This window comes from Antechinus flavipes, chromosome 3, assembly GCF_016432865.1.
Source record: "Antechinus flavipes isolate AdamAnt ecotype Samford, QLD, Australia chromosome 3, AdamAnt_v2, whole genome shotgun sequence".
NCBI lineage: Eukaryota > Metazoa > Chordata > Mammalia > Dasyuromorphia > Dasyuridae > Antechinus > Antechinus flavipes.
In genome coordinates this window covers 429,699,282-429,722,823 of record NC_067400.1, presented here as the reverse complement: position 1 = coordinate 429,722,823, position 23,542 = coordinate 429,699,282, and the positions used below count along the sequence as shown (strand labels likewise).

The 23,542-nt window shown below is 33.7% G+C and overlaps 1 protein-coding gene across 1 annotated transcript in view; it reads right to left on the bottom strand.

Moving 5' to 3' along the window:
- The window catches only part of FIGN (fidgetin, microtubule severing factor), a 173,642-nt gene that overhangs the window by 3,030 nt on the left and 147,070 nt on the right, over nucleotides 1-23,542 (bottom strand). Inside the window, exon 3 of the mRNA XM_051986255.1 lies at nucleotides 1-595. This exon is cut by the window's left edge and continues 3,030 nt beyond it. Within this exon, the coding sequence (XP_051842215.1) occupies nucleotides 1-595 (595 nt within the window). The remainder of the gene's footprint in view (nucleotides 596-23,542) is intronic.

Genomic DNA, 23,542 nt, shown 5'->3' with positions numbered 1-23,542 from the left:
GGAAGTGCAGGTGCTGGCTGGCTGCTGTATGTAGAATGCAAATATGATCCGTTGTATCCTGTGGCATATTCCTGAGATGGTAGCCCTGAATGGAGACTCGGTACCGTGTGACTTCCACAGGTACTACTAGAGTAACTAGGCTCTGTCAGGTTGCTGGCCACCCCAGGAGAACTCCCTATACTGGCAGAGACATCTGCAGGAGGGAGAGCTGTACTTACACCAGCTTTGCTGGCGGTGATAACATCTGGAACACAGTTCATGGGATACACACTTTCGGAATTCAATGAAGGCTGCCAAGGTTCACTTTCATTCTTCCGACCATTCACCAACCCTGAAGGTGCATCCGTGTAGTTGCTAAGGACAGGCCGCTCAGCTGGGCCTTCAAGAATTCCAGAATACTTTTCTGCATACTTTTTTAACAAATTGGAGGCAGTCAGAGCAGATATGTCGTCATTGGCCCAGGCGTATTGATAGGTGCGCTGCAGATGACCACGGTAGGCTTCAACTTTGTGGGCAGGAGACCGAGTGGTCGAGGTGATGTCAAAGTGCTGTTCTGGCCACTGGGCATGCTCCGGCGTCCACTGCATCTTCAAGCCTATGGTTGTTGGAGAAAAAATAAAGTTAACGGTATGTGTAGATATTCTTCAGACTTTTTAAGAGCATCCTGCAGATGCAATATTTAAAAGCAAAACAAATCAAAATTTACTCTCATCCTGTATAGTCAAGAGTAATTTCATATCGACACTTTGACCTTCCAAAAGCTTTAGCGGTTATATGTTACCTGTATTATTATCTGTATGATTTAAAGTAAATTAAAATTAAATTCAGCTTAAAAATAAACACCGATAGCTACAAATGATGTATTACACACACCCTAGAAAGAATCTGAAATGTGTTCACATAAAGGCATGGTTATTTTTTTTTTTCACACACACACACAAAAAAAAAAGTGAGTTGCATTGTGTACATGCATATGCACACATACATACACACACATTCCTTTTCCTGTCAAAGTAAAACACATTCATGATGAGTTTAAAAATAAAATATGCACAGATTTAAAATACCTAGAATGTGAGTGTTATTAACATGTAAGATACCTAACTGCTCTGTCTTTTCATATCACAGTTTCTGTTTTATATTTTAACCAATATAAAAATATGAGACACAGCTGACAGATCACATCTAGGATACCTCTCTTATTTGGTACTGAACACCTAGTTAGCACAGTATAATGCACCCTGCGCAGAACAATATGACACAGACAGAGCAGGTCATTCCATAATCCAACTCTCATCTAAAGTGGTCCACGACAGTTTCAAATCTGCTTCGTGGAGTGCAGCAAAGCAATCTCCCAGGCAGCGCTCCATCGCTTTCATCACACAAAGCCTACAACTCGGTATGAATTACAACTGGCTCCTTTCTGCTTTTCAGTTCTGTTGTTGAGTCTCTGGAAAAAAAAAACAAGCATCACTTGTCTGTTGGTCTTCTTGCGTTCTCTCTCTCTCTCTCTCTTTTATTATTATTTTTCCCCTTTTAGTTTAGAGCCTTCAGGGTACTTAGAAAGGGTGTATGGTGGGGTAAAAGAGAGAGAGAGAGGTAAAAAGAGAGAGAAAGATAGAGGAAGGAAAGAAAAGAGGAAGGGGGAAGGGAGAGGGGAAAGGAAGGACAAATGGAGAATGTGAAGCAATCTCACCCTTCAAAGTTCCATAAGAAACAATGTATGACATTAGTTATTAGAGGATAACTAGGTGACAAGATGATGTGGTTAACAATCTTTCATTTGCTAGACTAATTGGTGAATAGGACTCTCTGTGATCAGACTAAATAGCATTTTTTTTCCCACAGCATTTTTTTTCTCCCACTTAAGAGAACTCATAGCTCTTAAAAGAATTATAGAATCATCAAATTTTAAAGCTGGAACTTTCCCTAGAGATCACTTAATCCAAACCCTTCATTTTATAGATGAGGAAATTGAGACCTAGAATTAGTGACTTGCCAAAGGTCACACTGCTATTTAGTGGCAGAACTGAGGGGGAGCAGAGGGGGGGCAAAACATCTATCTTCCATTGCAGTTTCTTTCCACTATAATGCATGCACGCATGACAGGATTGTTGCATATTTGGGTACAGCTATATTAAACAGACTTTCTTAATTCTCTCTTGTATGACCAAAAATGGTTCTTGCAAACTGTATAGTGCCCTCCAGCACAGATTCCTTGATAAGGGGGAGGCCTAGTCTAAATGAAGCATCTGTGGCACAAGCTCCCTTCTGAATTATTCCAGTCTATTTTGACAGCTCCTACCCCTTTCTTTTCTCCTCCCCCAGCCCCTTTAGCTCCTCATTGCCTGACTCTGGCATCTGACATGGCCAGCTTAGCCTCCCTAAGCTAAACCTAACATAGCACACAGTTTGGTAACAGAATGGCGTGTTGATTCCCTTCTGACTCCCTCTTCCTTGTTTGCAAAACCGCTGCACCAGACACTGGAAGTTAATTAGCAGGATGATGCTGTGCTAATTGTGTTAATTTACAAGGTTTTAGTCAAAGAGAATCATGCCAGGGCTGGCACTGCTGTCATGCTTCCGACTTAATGATTAAGAAATACTGAAAACAAGGTGGGAAGGATTGCAGTAATTACACAATAAATGAATAAAGCAACAGGATTCATTTGCAAATATATTTTATTGCAGTTGTACTCATTTGCATTTGGATTTTTTTTTAAAGGATTCATGCAGATATTCATTTGCAAATCACCGTCTCAGTTAAATTAAGCCTGAAAGCTGCAAAGTACAACTTAATCGAGCCTTATATTTTATTAGTACAATACTGAAGCTCCTGTTTCACACTGGCTTGTCACAAGCTCTTCCTAGTTTCTTTCTTTTATTTCTCTAGGGTTTTTCCCCCTTTAAAAAGTCTATTTCCCTTTCCCTATCTCCATTTGTCAAATATTCAGGTCAACTGGAGAAGTGATATTTTAAAAAATAACAATGCTATTTCTAAGGATCAGCAGGTATCATTTTATTCAGAGACACTATCTGGAGGTGAGTTCTTGAAAGATGCATACAGGAGAACTAAAACCACATCCTTAATTGTTCCTGATCTCTCATCCCATACTTTTTCAGAAGAGAAAATACACCACCACCACCACCAAAAAAAAAAAAAAAAGGATGAAATAGCCGAAATCACACTTGAAGGGGAAAGATGCAGTTTTAATGAAGCAACATTTCAGGAATCATACATTCATTAAATTCAACTAGAAATTATTAAGAGCAAATCACCAGGAACCAATCGCAAGTAATCAGTATCTAAATTCTTTTGGTGCCATGGGATTTACTCCAGTCTTATAAAAAGGAGAGAATACTAATGTATCTGTAATGTAGAACTGCCTAAAAGACATACAAATTCATTAGTCCTATAAATTATATCTATGGTATTAATGTCCTGAGATTTTTCTCTTCAAGGATTACCCAAACACAGAGTTAGACAAATAAGAACTTAGATATTCCACATATAAGAATGTGATTAGGTAGATTCTTGGGTAGGTATACTCGAATAAGTATCATGCAAATGGTCTCAGAAAAGAATCAAACAAAGGAAGTTACAACAAAGAAATTAGAATGGATGTGGCCTCTGCTATTAAATGTTGCTGAACTCTGCTAGCACTAGCATATTAATTAACAAACATATATTGGGTAAATTTAGATTTTACAGTAACCATTTTGCTTTTATAAATCTATTAAGTGATTAGTTCAGGACAAACTATTTTAAGCCATGGTAGATAGGGCATTAAATATAGTGTTACAAATTCTGGTTCTAACTTTAAAGCAATCTTCCCTTTAAAGAGAATTCCGTTTTTCCCATGATGTAACATAGAGTCAATTGCCATAAAAAGAAAGGGGTGTAATTGGAAATAAAACAAGTTGGCTATCTTTCACTGGATAAGACAAATCTTTTTCAAGGTGAGAGATTCTAAATTTCTGCTTAGTTTACCTTGAAGCAGGAAAGCTATTTGAATTACATAAGATTTCAGCTTCATCTGCAATTAAGCAAAGATCATATCCAGCAAAATTATTTATTTAGAACAATTACTAGATAGATCATTGCTTTCTGATTGTCATGCTATCTTTGGTTGTACTCACAAAGATAATTGAAAGTTTATTTATTGATGCATATTAAATACCAATAGCCTCACAGTGCTTTCAAATGGCAGTTCTGAACTTTGATTAAATAACCTAAAGGAAACAGGCCCCCTTAACATAAGCATTTATTCCGGTACTTTGTAATGATTAGTGTTATTTGGAAGCATAAGTTAACAGTTAACCATATGTGAGTTCTTCATATTAGTATGGGCTAAAGAAGCTATCCATAAGACTGCCTGGGCCTTAAGGGCATAAAGAGCCTTTTCATCAATTCCTTACATTTTGACATTAATCTGAAGTAGCACCAAACTTGTTTTTTTATTCTGCTTATTGTTAGTGATATCTCAGATACCAAGTGGGAACAAAAATGCAAAACCACACATGGTCTTTCAACAACAACAACAACAACAACAACAATGTACTGTATTTGAATTGGTAGCTGTGAAGTCTAATTTTTCTTCATATACATATATGGTATATTTAAATCATATAAATATATAGTAGAATTTCACAAGTCCTTAATGTATTTTATTCTAGAAATAATATGTGCAAAACCTTAGAAATCATATTATTTTATCAGTAATAGAAGTATGAGTGAAAGAAAAAGTACTCCCACAGGTGTTATGAAATTATTTTTTTAGTTACAATGAACATTTGGAAAACAAAGCAAAAAAAAAAAAGAAAGAAAGAAAAATAGTTCTTAAACTAATTGGAAACATTAGTTTAAAACCTCTCATAAACATTTATAAAAAGGATTGTCAAACAGGATAAATGACAAATTTTATAATGTAAAGTGTTTAGTATTTATATATAGAATGGTATGCAAGAGAAACTTGCTTTTAAGATAATTTAACATAAGTGTTACATGCAAAAGACAGATACCATACTAGAAAGCTTGAGTGATCTATTCTTGTCTGATGTTGTTTTGATATTGTTATAATATAATGCTACATGCTTTTCAATAATACTGAGAGGTTGGCTCTTTTCAAACATTTTTAAGTAGTCATCACTGAACAGTTTATTATTTTTTTCCATTTCTAAAATATTTACTCATTATTCCTTTCTCTCAAATTCTCTAAAGGTTAAATTATTTGAAACGAACAAACAAAAAATCAGAAATGTGTTGTAGTCTGAAAATATTTCCATATCTTCCATTTTACAAATAAATTATGGATGAAGAGAAAGGAAATAACATTGGATGAAAAATAGAAGTTTTGAACCAATTTTCTGAATCAAAGAGAACTTAAAATTAAAAGCTAGCAGTTTCCTAGTCGTCAGTGATCTGTACATAGAACACATTCTTTAAAATAGCCATCTTTGTCACCTAGGGCTCCTCCAGATACTTTTGTAGTCCTAAAAAGCTACTTGTTTCAAGAAGGTTGCCGTAGGTTAATTTTGGCTGCTAGGGAAACTGCCTTGATTTGTACAACCTTACAGACTTCCTAGGGGCAGGGACCTGGAGGCAAAAAGCTGCAGGCACAGGTATGCAACAGATCAGCAAGCAGCACAATACATAAGTACACAACAAAATGCAGAAAAACACCACACCTATTACTACATTTCTTTGGGTTGTTTTACCTCCAAACATTTGTATTATTATTATTATATCTTTAATATTGAAACTATTTTATTGCAATATTTAGCAAGGCATATGCCTGGAAACTATAACTATCAGGACAAGTAAAACATAAAAATTATAATACAGTGAAACTTCCTCCACTGTATACAACAAATTCATCATTTTCTAGGCAAAGTATAGCAGAGCAAATTCAGAGAAACACTAAAGCTTTCAAAAACAGACCAGAAAGTTTATTAGTTACAACTGATAGATTTATGTTGCAAAAATACATCAGAGGAGTTTCATGAATATCCTACTCCTGAAAACTGTGGCTTTTGTCTTCCTAATCACCGATTTTCAAGCTGGACTACAACCAAATACAATTTGCAAAGATTCTGAGCAGTCTTTTTTTCTAGACTCTCCTCATCAATGGCAAATGAAAGTTAAGTCAGAGGCAGATGACATAAACAAAGGTCTAGAATAACATTATTCAGATTACCAAGAGGAGAAATAGAACCTCTGACATATTTCATCTGGAACCCTCTTATCAATACATATCCTTATGATGTCTTTTTCATCATCTGGTGTGGATCTAAAAGCAAAATAAGGTGAACTTATTGATAACAGAAAGGGGAGAGGGCCAGCTCCTACCATGAAATATATTTGCTTTTCATCTTTCTTTAAGTAATCTTCTTCTCAAGGCTCAGTTAAAACATTCTCTTCCTCCTCAATAGTCATAAAGCCCTTTCTGCAGTTTTTCTTCCATTAAGCACTGGGCCTAGAGTCTGTAAATTGTCATTTAGTGTTTTTTTGGTCATGTCTGACCCATCCTGACTGCATTTGAGATTTTCTTGGCCAAGATACAGGACAGGTTTGCCATTTCTTTCTTCTGCTCATTTTCAAATGAGGAAACTAAAGCAAACAGGGCTAAGTGACCTGTTCAGTCACCTAGCTAAGTGAATGGCGCAGGTCAGATTTGAACTTGGAAAGATGAATGATTCTTCCTGACTTTAAGTCTGGCATTTTATTCACTGTTCAAATTTGGCTAAATACATTTATTATCTGTATTACCCTGGACAAAGTACTTGCTTGCCTCAGTTTCCTCAAGTGTAAAATGCACCTACCTCCAGAGTTGTTGTGAGGACCAATAAAATCAAAAATTGTAAAGTGCTTAGCACAATGCTGGCACGTACTAAGAATTATCTAAACGTTAACTATCCTTAGAAGATAATATATTTCTCTGTGTACATATCATAATCCCCACTCCTCTCCATCACCATTAGAAATTAAGCTCTATGAGGGTTGAAGCTATCTGTTTTAGGCTTTGTGTATAGCCAATGACTTGTACTTAGGCAGTACTACTTGATATTTATTTGATTGAATCCAGTCTATTATATTTGATCTCATTTTCAGGACACCAAGATATGCAGGTTATAAGTGAACATGCTATTCAGCACTGTTACAGTAAAGGGAAAGCTGAATTCAGTCACAGGACCTGAGTTTGAATTACAGTTCTGTCACTTATCTATTTCACCTTAAGCAAATCATTAAATGTTTCTGATTCCCTCATCACTAATATCCTCATTTTATTATAATAAATGAGCTCTCCAAATCCCCACTGTTCTACCATGTATGGTTCTATAAATACTTATTGACTGTGTACATTTGCTAATTGCAAAGCACTGGAAATAGGAGTAGAATTTTTTAAAAAAGGAATATAACATCAGAAAGGAAAAAGCTAACTGAGCAGAAATAACATTTGCAGCAAGTATTTCCAAATTGTTTCAGAGTTGTAGATTAAGAAACATTCCTTCAATGATAAATGGTTAGAGACTAAAACACAATTCACAGAAAAATAATTCCAAGCTATTGATAGCCATATATTAGAGACAATCAAATCAAAACAATTCTCAGCTTCCATGTCATGCCTATTAAAAAGTTAAAGTTAATTAAAAAATAAATTGGTAAATGTTGGAGGAGCTGTGGGAAAACAGGCACAACAGTGAAGCTATGAATTAATATAGCTGTTTTAGAAAGTTATTCAAAACTATGTCCCCATAATTAACAAACTATGCATACTCTCTGACCCAGAGCCTATATGTACTCCAAAGAGATCAAAGAATAAAGAAAAGAGCCATGTATAAATATATGCATACTTACTTGTATACCATATATATATGTATGTGTATATATATATATATATACACACATATGTAAAAATTATGTTTCTGGATTTGGGTCTATGTGTATTTATATATTCATTCACTCATTTACTTATACCAGCTCTTTGTGTGGTGGCCAAAATTTGGAAACTAAGGGATTTCATTGGGATTCATTGGGAATTCATTGGGATTCATTGGGAAATGGCCGAACATATCTGAATATGAGGGAATACTGTTGTATAGTAAGAAATAACTAAAATGATGGTTTCTGAGAAACCTAGAAAGATTTCTATGGACTGGTACATAATGAAGTGAGCAAAATCAGAATTGTTTATAAAATAGCAAGAATACTATAAAATAAAAACCTTGAAATACTTAAGAACTCTGATCAACATAATGACCAACCACGATTTTAGAATACATGATGCAAAATGTCACCCATATTTTGTCAAAAAAGTAATAGATTCAAGGTACAAAATGAGATAAACAGTTTTTGGACATGACTATGATGAATGTGTTCATCTTAATTATACATATTTGGTACAAGGATTTGGCTTTTTCTAGTTGTTTTTTATGGTAAGTTGGGAGAAGTGGAGGTAGTTGGGAGAGAAAAATGCTCTTAAGTTAAAAAAAAAAAAAACTCAAAAGAACAAAAAGGAATCTATTTCTCAAAACTACCTTCACAGAGCACCAGACATTATTTCTTTCTTTCTTTCTTTCTTTCTTTCTTTCTTTTTTTTAAGCATGGTGTGCAAAGTTTTCTAATGATGAGAGAAGAAACAAATTGTATTAATGCTGTATGCCCAGCACTATGCTAAATATTATTTCATTTGACCCTTACAACAATCCTGAAAAAAAGATACTATTATTATTTCCATTTTATAGTTGAGGAATGTGTACAGAGATTAAGTTATTTGCCCAGGATGAGACAGCTAGTAAGTATCTACTGGAATTGAACTTAGTCCCACTTAATTAATTACAATCCCAACATGATCCACTATGTGCTACATAATTTTATAAACTGAATCTGAATCTTAAAAAAGACTGAAGACCATATAATTTTAGAGCTAGAAAAAATCTTAGAAAAAGATTTTTTTCTCAAAAGCCTTTTATTTTATAAATGAGAAAATAGGTCATAAAGGTAGTGATCTGTCTTGAGATCACATAGGCAGTTCATTACAGATTTGGGATTGTACTTTAAATCTCCTATACTTCCATGTCACTGCTCTTTTTGCTTTACCAAAACTTACTTCTACTGTTCACACAGGAAGAAAAAAAAGACACTTTTTGCTCCAGTTATCCCAGACACAGACATTAATTCAAATTACTATTTAATTAAAAGTTTTAATAAAAAGAGAAAGCATTTTGAATCCCTAACAAAACCTTCTGTAGACAATGTTGATTTTGAAAATAGAAAATAAAAAACAAAAATGAGATTTATTCTTAGAATTTAGGTGACTAAGAGAAAAGAACAACTATTTTCAAAATGCCAAGATCAATTTCTAAAGAAATTTATTGTAGTGGTGCTGACAAGATAATAAAAATAAAAATAGTTCTAGATGATATTTCAGCAAACAAATTTAAAATCCAGGGACTCAATTCACTTATGTAAAATTGTTGTTTTTTGTCCAAATTATCTCAATTTTTAAAAAGTGTTGAAAATCCATATGTTCTATAATTAAAACAGAAACAATTAGTGTTTTACCTATTATAGGCAATTTGCATACCTTAACATTAGAAACCAAAAATTAGAAGCAAAATATTGGTAAGTATGGATCAGTAAAAAAAAAAAAATAAAAAATCTAGTCTCAAATGAATATACCCCAATTATCTAATTTAAATACTGTCAAATGATTAGTCCTTTTAAATCACACTTTGATATCTTATGACTGCAAATTACAACACAATTGTGGCAAATTGCTCCCCTCCCCCAACCCCAGTCCCATCTTTCACATAATACATTCTACCTCATTTACATGAAGCAATACTTTTAACAACTATTTAGGCTAAGAGATCTTAGAGTTTCAGGAGTTACAACTCATATCTCTAGAACTCAAAAACTCCAACCACAGAAAAATAGATACACCAATAGAACTTATACAATATCTACATTCCCACACAAAGGTAAACTAAGTATCTCAGTTATCCACTCATCTACATCCATACGTGTGTGTGTGTGTGTGTGTATGTGTGTGTGTGTATGGGTGCCTGTCTGTCTGTCTGTCTCTCTTAATTTTTTTTTTTTTGATGGAAGGAATGATTCACTCTATCTTGCCCAGACTAGCAATATAGTAGATCTCAATTTTGACTGGTATCAAAGCTTTAATCTGTTCCTTTTCCTAACCTGGGCTGGTTCATTCCTTGGGCAGCCTAATACCTCTCCTTTGCCAAGAGTTTCCTTACCACATTGTTGTCACACTTAATGTGGGCACCAGTTTTTAATTTTTACTGTAATTCAGAATCCCTGAACTCAAGCAATCTAGCAGATCACTTAATTAATACCCTCTTGACTCTACCCTTAGAACCATCTGAGTTCTGCAAGCCAGTTTTGTCAGCTCATCTTCACAGTTAACATCTATGTAACACTATGTATAAGGCATTATGCTAAGCACTTTACAGTTGTTATCTTATTTGATCCTCATAACTGTCTTGAGGGCTAGGTGCTGTAATGATGTCCATTTTATAGATAAGGGAAACTGATGCAAATAGAGGTTATGGCTTGTCCAGGGGGACAGAGGTAGTAAATATGTGAGACTAGATTTGAACTCAGGTCTTCCTGACTCTCAACCTGGTACTCTATGAATTGCTCCACTTGCTTGCATAAAGGTCATTTCCTTGCCGTTCTCCAGTAGTAGTACCCCCCAACTCTTTCCTTTTTTATCTCCCCTATCTTAGAGGGATGTTGTCTTCCCTAGAAGGAGGAGCTCTTTGGGGTGGTGACAATCTTATTTGTTTGTATTTGTATCTTCAATGGATTGAGCAATGGATCTGGAGTGAGGAGGCTCTGAGTTCAAATCCAGCCTCAGACACATACTAGCTCCATAACCCTGGGTAAGTCTTTTAATCTCTTCTCTGTCTTAGCTTATTCTATTGTAACATGGGACTAATTGTAATACCTACTTCTCAAGGTCTTTGTGAGGATTTAATGAGATGCTATTTGTAAATGCATAAATATTATTTCCTTCCTTCTTTATTGCTTAGCATAGTGCCCGGAAGACAGTAAATGCTTTAGTCATCTAATCTATCAATCTAAATAAATTTTATAAATCTAAAACAATTTACAAATAATTAAATAATTTAATAAATCTAAATAAATTTAATAGGCTTCTAGTGACATATTCCCGGATTTTGAGATAACTTTTAGAAGTCTTTTTCTTCCTTGTTATTATGTATACACACATTTTAAGGGATTTTAATAATAATCATTGTAATAATTAGTATATGATATCATTAACATCATTGTAAAACCAATTCAGAATACTTTAAGATTCCCAAATTGTTTTCTTCACAACAGCATGTGATGCAAGAATAAAAAGTAAATAAATAAAAGAATAATATCTGCATCATAGATGAAGCCATCCATCTTCAGTAGTTATGTGCCCTTAGTCACATAGTTATTAAGTGTCAAAGAAAGATTTAAACTCAGGTCTGGCTTGATTCTAAGTCCTCTCCTTTTTTTACTTTTTCCACTATATTTCACCACATTTTCTTCCTGAATTGCAGGTACACAACTAAGGTTAGTTGAGGTTGCTGGATAAGTGATTTTTAGAAATGAAAATCTTAAAATTTTAGAAAATGAAAAATAATTACCATTAAAATTTTGATCAATTATTGCCCCCTCCCCTCACCCCATAAACCCAAATCATTTCCTCCTTTACTTCTCTTTCCAATCCAGCCTCCACACAGCTGCTAAAATAATCTTCCTCAAGTCCAGATCTGACCATGTCACTGCCTTTCTCAGAAATCTCCAGTGGCTTCTTATTCCCTCTAAGATAAAATACAAACTCTTCACCTTGAAATTCAAAACCATTCACCAGCTGGCTCCAGCCTTCCTTTCCAAACTTATTTCTTCTTTCTTATAGATAATGTTCTAGTCAAACTAGCCTATTTGCAGTTCCCCAGATAACAGGGTTCCAAATCTCATACCTTAGCACTGAGTGTTCTCATGTTAGGAAAATCTTTACTCCTAACCTGCTTAGAAACTTAAATTCATTTTTTGTTGTTCAGTTATGTACGACTTTTTGTGACCCCATTTGGGGTTTTTTTGTTAAGAGATACTGAAGTTATTTGGCATTTCCTTTTCCACTTCATTGTATGGATAAGGAAATTGAGGCAAATAGGATTAAGTGACTTGTTCAGAGTCACACAGCTAGTAAGTAGCTGAGGCCAGATTCGAACTCAGAAAGAGGAGTCTAACTCCAGTCCTGACACTCTATTCACTGAACCCCTGGCCAAGTGTCATCAGGAGCTGTTTTCGTTATAAAAATTATTTCTCATCCTATTAATTGTTGTTTTTGCTTCTTCCTCAAGTTATATTGTATATACTTAGCATCGTTTGTACTTTATCACCTCAATGGATTAGTATTTTGTACCCAACAATTAATTGTTAAATATTAAACTCCTCTTTGAAATGGGGTCTTAGAAGCCATTTAGTCAAATCCATATCAACTACAATGACTTCTACAATAGATAGAACCAATCGCAGTCTAGATTTAGCTTGAATATTCCTAATAGGGAAAATTCATAATATATTAAATAATATCACTTTTTTCTCAGGTTCTCATTTCAAAAATTCTCTGTCTATTCTCGTTCTCTTATCCTCATATGATCATAGATTTTTTTAAAATTAAATTCATCTTATTCTGCTCCCTCCCCTCCTCCCCCCAATTTACCCTATTTCATTAAAGTCCTTCCAACTTAAAAAAATCTGAATACACATCGTCTTAATTGATGACACCACATTTTGTGATCATTGCTTGCTTTTTAATTCTTTCCATAACTATCACTTGAAAAATTCATTCTAGACTTTTGCCAAGAATCTAACTAAAGGTCACCACCTACAGCTTACATTTTAATGTTATTAGTGTATGTTTCTTGTATTGATAGTTATATGTCTTACAGTAAATAGAGTAGTTTAATAGAGATACTATGATGCCTAGTTGACTGTCTAAATATTTTCTTATATTGGCACAGTAGATAGTCTTGGGATAAGGAAGTTTTGGATTCAAGTCCCCCCTTTGATTCCAGCTGTGTGATTGTACAATTCATTCAACTCAGGGCCTCAGTTTCTTTTTCTGTAAAATAGGTATAATAACTAAAGATCTGTATAAGAAGATGTTGTTATGTTGGATAGATTCAATATATACATATACATTTACATGTGCATGAGCATTCTATTCATGTCAAGTACTTTGTATCTCTATCTTATCTGGTCCATAATTTCATCATCAGCAGAAGGAATTCCAGGGGAAGAAATTCCCTCTATTAATACAGATCAGAAAGTGTACTACAGCAGATAGCCTTAGAGAGTAGTGGGGAGCATTGAAAGGTTGAGTGACTTAGTCACAGAAACAAAATGTGTCACAAACAGGATATGAATACTTTTTTTTTTTCTGATTCAGAAGCTAGCTTTTGACCCACTATGCCACAATGTCTATATATAAGTGTGTGTGTGTGTGTGTGTGTGTGTGTGTGTGTGTGTTTGAATTCATTTTTTAGTTAGCAAAAGAATAAATCTACCTTTTGCTACTTGCCCTCCATTCTATGGTAGCTTTCCTATAGTGCAATACATTTTATTCAGGTGACAAAAAAACTCACTCATCAAACTGTGGATGAATTTGTATATTAAACTATAAAGATGACTATTTTACCATTATTACCTACTGAAGGTGAAACTCTGTAAGCGTGGGCCTGACCGGTCAGCATTTTTAATATGCAAGACATATATAAAAGGAGAGCTTGCATTTATGAGGATGAATGCTTAAGTGCTCATGCAAAGCAATTATACTGATGAAAGAAATATCACTTTTAGCCCACTGATCTCATGTTCAATATGTGGCCATGACAGACAGCACATCACTTAAGGTTCCTCCTTTCCGATAATAGTTTATCACCATCTACACAAGGAATAGCATAACTACAAGTCTACATCAATTTGCAGAATACATAAAAAACTAGTCTTTTCATGCCCATAGGTTCTTATATTTTTACCCATTCAATCTGTCAGAATTTTAGTACTTAAATCAATGTGGGTGAATGACAAGTAATTACATTCACATTGAAATCTATATAATTTATAAGTATAATGTATAATTCTTTTATAAAAGTTACAAATGTTTGCAAGCAAGTATACTTGAACAAACTAACATCTGACAAAGTCAAGGCTAAAGGTTCTATGTAGTATTTCCTAAATTAATGGACAAATCTATACTTCCATATTCATGTATATATATATACACATAGGCATGCATATATACTACTTAAACTATTATAAAAATCTGAACCTGGAATTCTATTTTTTCACTGTTAGGTGTCATCAACTCTTGCAAGAGAATCTGAATTCAAGTCTCAGTAGGGGAAATAATATCTGATTTTCATATGTTCAGCAAATGTTAATTTGCTTAGTGTACCTTTATGAGGGATTTGAGACACCTTATAATCAGTTTAAATAAGCCTTTGCAGTTAACCTTTAAAGTTGTTTGATGACCCTTCATTTTTTATGCCGCCTCTTACTTTTTTCCCCTCCATATGTTACTTTCAATCCATTAAGGCCATCAAATCCCCCTATCTTCCCCACCCCTTGTTCTTTTTGTCATATAGAGATCTTCAGGACATACCACATATATCCAGAGGGAATGCCAAGGCTAATGAATATGTATATTCGGTGTCACAACAGGGCACTCCCCTTGTTCTGCAGTATCAACCTTCTTAAGTGTGTAAATAACAGGTGAACTAAAGAGCACAGGGATAAATGGGGTTAACACAACCTGAAAACCACAGTCTAAATTCACCATCATGAATCAGAAAGGAGAGATACAAATGCTAATTTTTTTTAATATTTGAATTTTTCTTTCTAATGTCAAGGATTCAATAGAACAGAATTAGGCCAATGGACTCGAAGAATTACACTTTCCATTAACACAACAAATTTAGCAAAATACAAACCTAGATTGATGACAAATGGAAGGTTAAGATTCTACTCATAATCCTACAATGTAAATGCTAACAATGTAATTTTGAATTGTGCTTCAAAGCCTCTTCCGAAGTAGTGAAAGCATAAATCCTAAATAAATAAACTAGGAGTAACAAGTACAAACAGTCAATTATAATAATTTATTTATAATGATGTTAATTCAATCATTTTATTAAGTACGGACCTTTGTACCTAATCCACCAAATTAATTGTTTCGGGGGAGTAGGATCACTCAAACTTCAAACACTGTAGTCACAATCTTTTAAGTAGTTCTCCATTGGAAACATATATAAAACAAGAGAAAAAAATGAGTTCTTATTTAAAATGAAGCACCTCTCTGCTAATTAGATAAAGGATAAAAACATTACTCATTTTTAAGTACAGACTTAATTTGATAGCCTCCTAAAACCTCTCTCTTTAAGTTGACACCAAAGCATAAGGAAGCCTGTACAAAATTTGTTTAGGTTATTTAAGCATTTTGCTCTTTGGGGCAATTCTTGCATTAATTTTTAATGCAATAGCAAAGAGATGTAGCATCTTGGACTTCGATAAAAATATTCTATAGCCAAGACTGGGTGACATAGTGCATTAATTCAGTGTCCTTCACTCCTGGGACCTGCGTATAATTTAGTCCAGACTGAAGAAAATAACTTTGATCTGGAGGCAGTGGAAAAAAGCTACATATGAAATGAGTTTTGGTGGGTTTAGTGTTGTTTCTTTCATATAAGACGACATATAAAGATAAACTGCTTTAGAACACTACCAATGTGGCACTGGATTAAAAGCAAAGGGCTATTAGTAGCTCAGACAGAGTTTTTTCATCCCTCTCCTATCCATCCACTCATTGTATGCTCCCCACAAAAACATTCTAAAAATCTAGTGGAGTAAACCCTAGTACCAATTATAATGGAGATTCTCTGATTTCCAGAAAAGGGGAACAATGCTAAAGTATATGAATGACAATACCTGTTTTAACACTGTTGTTTTTTCATTTGTAACACTGAATGAAACAGTGCAGAAGACAGGATATTGGCATGGAGGGGGAATCTGACATTGCCTTTTCTAGAGAGGATGAATGTCCATGTGCTTAGTCTCTGGAATAGCATCAGCACAAAAAAGAACAGCAAGTTTAAAAGAAATTGTTTGTTCAGGTTATATTTTAAATTTTTGCTCTATTGCTATGACAACACACACAAATGGATTTACTATTTATCACGTTTTAAACACACTGTGTGTGTGTGTGTGTGTGTGTGTGAAGTGTTCCTTTTCTGCATATTTCCCCCAGCCAATCAAAGTGATTGATCCCGTCATGTGTGAACATAGCCTTGTCTTTTGCTTCTGTTTCTTTCAAATTCTCTTATCCATGAATAAATAAGCCTTATTTATAATCTAATGTATTAAACATCCCATAATAATGTTTCCTTTAAAGTATCAAATACCATAAAGGTGCTATTTTTATATGTGGTAATATTTTTTCTAAATTATGTCTTGCTTATTAGAAGATTATTTATTTATTTATTTATTTGCTGAGGCAAAATGACTTGCCTAGGGTCACACAGCTAGGAAGTGTTATGTGTCTGAGGTCAAATTTGAACTCAAGTCCTCCTGACTTCAGAGCTGATGCTCTATCCATTGCTCCACCCAGCTGCCCCTCACTTATTAGATGACTCAGAAAATCAAAATATGTCTTTTTGGTTGTGAACAATGATAGGGTTACTACTATTTAAGAAAAAATGGATTAGATGGAATATTTTCTTATTAAATAGTCCCTTGGGAATAATTTAACTCTGAATGTGCCAATTTATAGCTTTCTTTTGCTTAAAAGTTAAACCTACAAACTATCTTGCCATATTCCATAAACTCTTTGCTGCATCACTCAATGTACAATAGAAAAAGTAAAAACCATGAAAAGTGAGTTGTATCTAGGAATTATTGCACCTTGGGCAAATTCATAGGAAGGGGGACATGTAGCAAAAAGGGAAATTTGACTGTAGGTATAGTCATACTAACAGAGGGGATACTACACTTTTTAGGGATAGCATCTTTTAGCTCCAGAGAATTGGAGGTCTTAGGCAAAGGGTTAGGCAAGTTGGCAACAATTATCAGTTATGCAACACAAGCACAGAAACCAATTAAAAAACTCAGAGATGAGGGAGTGGAAACCTTCTAACTTGTTTAAAGCAAGAAGTATCCCTCCTCAAGTTGCTATGATGTCTTCTTAGCCCTCTGTTGGTTTCTTTTGGGGATGAAAGAATGGTGGTAGGATTTAATAAATAGCTGCTTGCTTATGTTTGTTTTGTGTTTATGAAAAAGGGGATGAGGAGAGGGGAAGAGAGGAGGGAAAAGGTGGAAAGAGAAAAGAAAGAGTGGCATTTCCCACCCCCAGCCCCCTTGAAATTGTTGTCATTATTGACTCTGGAATTATCTGTTCTTAACTAACCTTTCTCTCAACAGACTCTGGATACAGAGCTAACTCTAAACAGTATAAATATCATATAATGAACTCATGGGTCACTATGGCTAATTCAGGCAACAATGAGCATCATTATTCTAGTTCTTATTTTGATCATGCTTTCATTGTTCATGGGTTGAACTAATAATGAAATGCTTTAAAATTTTGCTCCAGGTTGCAAAATTCAAATTCCACTAATTAGTATCTCAGAGTTCACCACGAGCTCACATTAGCATAGTTCAGGGCTAGTTTAGTAAGTCTTTGGTCCATGTACATAAAGACTTTTTTTCCCCCAAAAAAGAAACTAGTAACATTATACTAACTATTCACATGCTCACCCATGCAAGGTTATAATTAACAAGGAAAAAAAAATATTTATTGCAAGTACTTAAGATCTTTTAAGAACCATAGTGGACTATATAAAATATTTCTTTGACATTTATATTAAAGAAAGGAATTCACTCAGTTTTAACATTTAGAATTGTATATACTATTAGAAAGCTCTAGAATATATGATGTTAATAATAATAACAATAATAATAGCTTAAAGAATGACATCTATCTATAAGTATGTACAAATTTACCAAATGCTACATAAGTACATAAATGACCACTCTCCCTAACAATGCAAATTTTCTTAAAGAAATTCCAATTCATGCAATACTATAATCGTTTAATTTCTAATTCAGTCTACAATTCTGTACCCATCATTTTAGCTAGCTGTGCTGCACTTAATTTTTTTTTTTTTTTGGTGAGTTCATGTCTTTGTGTTCCTCTTTTATCATGCCTTTTCAGCCACTCATTGTTTTCATATTTTACTTCAGAAATTCTTTTATACAGTTCAGTGTCAAATGGTATTATCTTTTTTTTAAGCACCCACTCACAGAATCCAGCATTAAATTGTGAATTGCCTCTACTGCCCAGAGCTCCCAGAAGCATTAAAATGTTACTAGAGTAACTACATGACAGCACTGACAGCTTAATCACTTAAAGGCTTTTTACATTAACACTGGTTTTTTTCCCCAATTTGAGTAGTAATATTCAAGCATGATTTAATAGGAGGTTATCCATTAAATACAGTTAAATAACACACGTTTTACACCTAAAATAAGTTTAGTGGCTAATGACCAACTATTCACTTGTATCTTCTGAAATCCAGTATAAATTTATGAGACTTGGTTTCTTTTATGTATTCCCTTCCCTATATATATTTTGAAAGATTTAGCATTGTAATTAACACGCCTGGTCTGACAAGCTCATGTATTGTTGTGATTGCAAGTAGGAGATCAATGGATAAAACATAATTGAAAGGTGAGTCCATTAATCAGAGGACTAACCTCTACAAACCAAACAGCAATGAATAATTTTAAGTTTTTTTTCTCATTGATAGTTTGACATGCCTAAGGAAAGACATAGTAGGACCCTAACAGTGACCCTACTTAGACATATTAGTCAAGGAGCCCTTTGCTGTTTTTAAGTAAACATAATCGTGCTTCCACTTTGTCCATCCAGTTTCCCAGTGTGTAAATTGGACAATGACTTGGACAATTCTCCATTCATTACTGAACTGTGGAAAGGAAACACAGAAATAGCTTTTTTTTTCTCTTTTAAACTCTATAATGCCTTGTAGTCAAATTCCAAAGCACCAAGGATTTTTTTTTTTTTTTTGCTAGACAAGCTGTCGTAATTGAAATGAAGTCTAATCAGACTCATTACTGTTTTCAGCAATTTGCACCACCAAAGATGCTTATTAGGTAACTGTGTTTAATAAACCGCTCTTTAGAAAAATACCAGTAATGAGCTCTTAACAGCCAATCTTTAGCGTGAATGTAATGTGAAAAGTGTTCCTAGCACTGAATAGATTTTCACATTTAGTAGTGTCATAATTAAGCTCCAGGAATTGGTAGCTGTGATGTTAGATTTACTGCAATAATATTTTTTTCTCATTTCAAGTATATTTAAAAATATACTTGTAAATCAACTCAAAACAGGATGCATTATTTCTATAGCAAATTTTAGGCTGGTGCCAAGCTGTTCAGAAATATTTTCAGCCATAGACACATATAACAAATGATAATAAATAGAATATGGAATTGGGATAGTATATAATATTCCATGCTACTTGTCACCTTTTACTTTATCATTTTCTTTGGGCTCTACATGAAAACACACCTGCTTTTTATTTGATTTCATGAGAGATATATTATAAAAATGCATCCTAGCTGTAAATTTGTACTCATTAGAAAAAAATTCACACTTCAATTATTGGGTTGACATTCTAGAAAAAAATTTTTTTTGAAGAAATGTTTTGTATTTTTTTTTCTTATAACATCAGATTTTAATCTGCATGCTTTCTTTATTTTCCTAATATGCACCTTCCTTTTTTATAACTTATGAAGCTCAGAGAAAAACAGAGGAGAGTATTGTGAACATATATTATTCATAATGTACTGGGGATAGTCATGATAAGAAACACATAGGTTTCTTATTGATAGAAACAGATTAGGCACTTCTAGTTCAGGAGTTATTATCATAGATAATGCAGGTGTCAAAACATGTACAAATAATGGCAGTAGATTATTTTAATTAACCTATCTACAAAGTGTCTTTGAGATTTGTGCATAGTTTTTATTCTCTCTTAATATTTGCAAAGACATTTTCCTTTTTAAAATCTAACTAAAATATGTTAAAGACTTTGGGTTCATACTCATGGTGTATATTATATGATATAATGCCATATTTGCTTAGAAACGATCCATAAAGAAAATATTATGAACTTTGAAATTATATAATGTTCAAGACATTTGAAACAAGTCCATAAAGGCAATCAATAAGTGAACAAGCACCAAAATTACAAGAGAATAATGTTTTTGATCTTATATTTCCTACCAGATCATGATAAGATGTTAAGAAGGATTCCATTACTGAGTGATTCTCTCAAAATACCCTTTGCATTTCTCCAAACCTCTAGCTTTAAAATTCCTAATTGGAGCCAATAAGTTTCCATATCTTTTTTCAGCTTTCTGAATCAATAGGGTTTTGAGAACCAAGGCTGTCAAATTAATGGCAGTTTCATCTGATTTTGTGGTATGTACTTCTTTGCATTACAAAGTAGAGAAAAAACTGAACTCATTCCCTTGTGAATTCTTATAGCTATCAGATCAAAATATCTTCTAGTTCCTTAAATGCAAATTGAATTCGTACTCAGATCCAAAGAGAAAAAAAAAAAAAGAAGAAAGAAAAAAAAACTTTTGTAAAATCCCAAATATTTATATATTAATTTTTTTCATGGTTATATTATTTAGAGAAAAAAGTTGAGAGGTCTTTCATTAATGTTAGAACCCTTCCACATTTTTATTTAATATTGAATTTGTGATACTGAATTTGGGGCAGATACTGAATATCTGCCTCACAGATGTGAAAGAGGTTTGAGAACTTACAGGGATTTTGGGATTATTGTTCATAGGAAGAAGCATTTCTTTCTCAGGGCTTTGGCTGAAGTGATTTCTCTCTAGCAGCCTGCAAAACTCTCAAATGTTTGATTTCAACTTAGCCCAAAACACTTCCTGTGCAAACTCACTTTATTTCATCCATTGACTTTCAAAAAGACTTCTAAACTGATGAAAGAATTTTTTTTTCACATCTATTTTAAAGCTTTTGACTAATTGATTTAATAAAAATGTTCTTACCTGATTAAAAAAAAATCAGGAAATAGCATCTCATTTAGGTTATTTATTTGTAGTAATGGTGCCTAATTGAATGGACTCCTAAACTCTTTCATAGATTAGGCACTTTTTTTCTTTAAAAGTACTCAAATGGAAATCAAAATTTTATAAAAGTAAATGTTTAAAACTAAAAAGAAAGAAAGTATTCAGATTGTCCTCAAGACTTAATTGCCTCCAAGGAACTAATGTTCAGGCTATTTGTGTATCTTTCTAATAGTACAAAAAGTACAAAAGCCAGCTCAAGAATAGACAGAAGTCACTACCTCATAGGAAAAATCAGTGTATCAACATGGTAAACATGGAGATTTAGAAATGGGTCTTGACTGAATCAATGCTATATCCTTGCTAAATAGCCCATCCGTTCCCTGGCTAAGAAAACATCCTTTTCTTAACTTTTTGATAGTCTAGGAGTCTCATTTCATTTTATTTCCAAACTTAAACCCCCAGACTAGGCCTGAATTAGACCTGGCCTACAACAGCATTACAGCACATAATTTCTGTATGTCCTGCCTAAATTTCCTTTAAGTCCCAAATTCAATCCTTCCTTGAAGCCTAATTCAACTACTTTTAATTCTAATACCTTCCCTTTGTTCACTATTTCCTATTTGTTTTATATGGGTGTTTACTTATAGTCTCCTTCATTAAGCAACTTGAGGACAGGGACCATCCTGCCTCTGTATATCTTCAATGCTTAACCCAGTAACTGGCACATTGTTTTGTTTTGTTTGTTTTTTTTTTTTTTTGCTTCCTCAGTTCCTATGCATCATAATGCCTATAGGTTTTTCTTGGCAAAGATACTGGAATATGTCTGAGATTAAATGATTTGTCCAGGGTCATACAACTAATAAGCATTTTAGGCTGAATTTGAACTCAAGTCTTTCTGATTCCAGGCCCAATAATCTATCTACTGAACTACCTAGGTGCAAACTCACTTCATTTCATCCATTGACTTTCAAAAATACTTCTAAACTAGCATGTATTAAATGTTTATAGATTGACAATCTAATGCTCTAAAAGAGTGAATGCATGTCCTATATTGTTGATTATATACTAGAGATTCCAAGTTATCAAAAACCTTAAAATTTTTAATTGAACACATAAAATAATGTATCATATAACATATATATAAATAATTTTGAATAAATAAAAGTAAATGTTTCCTTTGTCTCTGATTCCTTTCCAGTCAACACTTGTTTCATTTAGACTTTGCCATGTGGCCCAAGGGGTATTTTCATGGATAAATTGGCTCAAACCTTTTATATTTTCATCGAAGTGAACATGTTTTCTTTCCTCTTTTCTACAAAATTTAAGCCCATAGGTTAATAAGAAGATCTCCAGTATTCCACAGATTAACAATGCAGACCTTGATGTATTTACAACAACAACAAAAAAATAAAGTTTTCTATAAAGCATTATGGGACTATTTCTGGGGAATGGACTAGAAAGGAACTGCTCTATTTTTTTTTTTTTTTAATTATTATTAGCAGATCAGAACTTTACTGATCACTTCAGGAAAAAAAAATAGATATTTGGTAATTTAGACATTTTCTTTCATTCCCTATCCCTAGTTATTAAGAATGAAGAGATGATGATTTATAATCTTGATATTCCTGAAAGTAGGGATCTAGATTTGAAGTCCTGTCCTAAATATCTCCTTACACCAAGCCATCCTTCACAAAGCTGCCAAAGTGATTTTCTAAAAATATAGTTCTGATCATGTAACTCCTCTTTTTCTCAACAAACCCAATGAATCCCTATTATCTTTAAGATCCATTGTCAATCTCCTTATTTGACAATCAAAACTCTTAGCAACTTAGTCTCTCTCTATTTTTCCATTAAGAAAAAAAAAATTGTAGATGCAGCTAGGTGGCATAGTGATAGAGCACCAGCCCTGAAGTCAGGAGGACCTGAGTTCAAATCTAACCTCAGACACTTAACACTTCCTAGATGTGTGACCCAGGGCAAGTCACTTAACCCCAATTGCCTCAGTAAAACAAAACAACAAAAAAGTTTTGTTTTATTTTTAACACTACTATTACCTTTCACATACTTTTTGAATCAAGAATACTAGCCTACTTGTTCCTCCTCAGACACAAACCTCCATCTCTTCTCTCCTGTCTTTGCAGAGGCTATCCTCCATAATTAGAAATTTTGACCTTCCAAATTCTAACTCTTAAGAATCTCTGATTTCACAGAAGACTCAGCTCAAGCATTATCTCCTACAGCAGGATTTTCCTCCCACTCTTTTCTTCACCCCAAAGTTCTAGTGCCTTCTCTTCTAAGGCTATCATTTCCTGAATATTTAACATATAT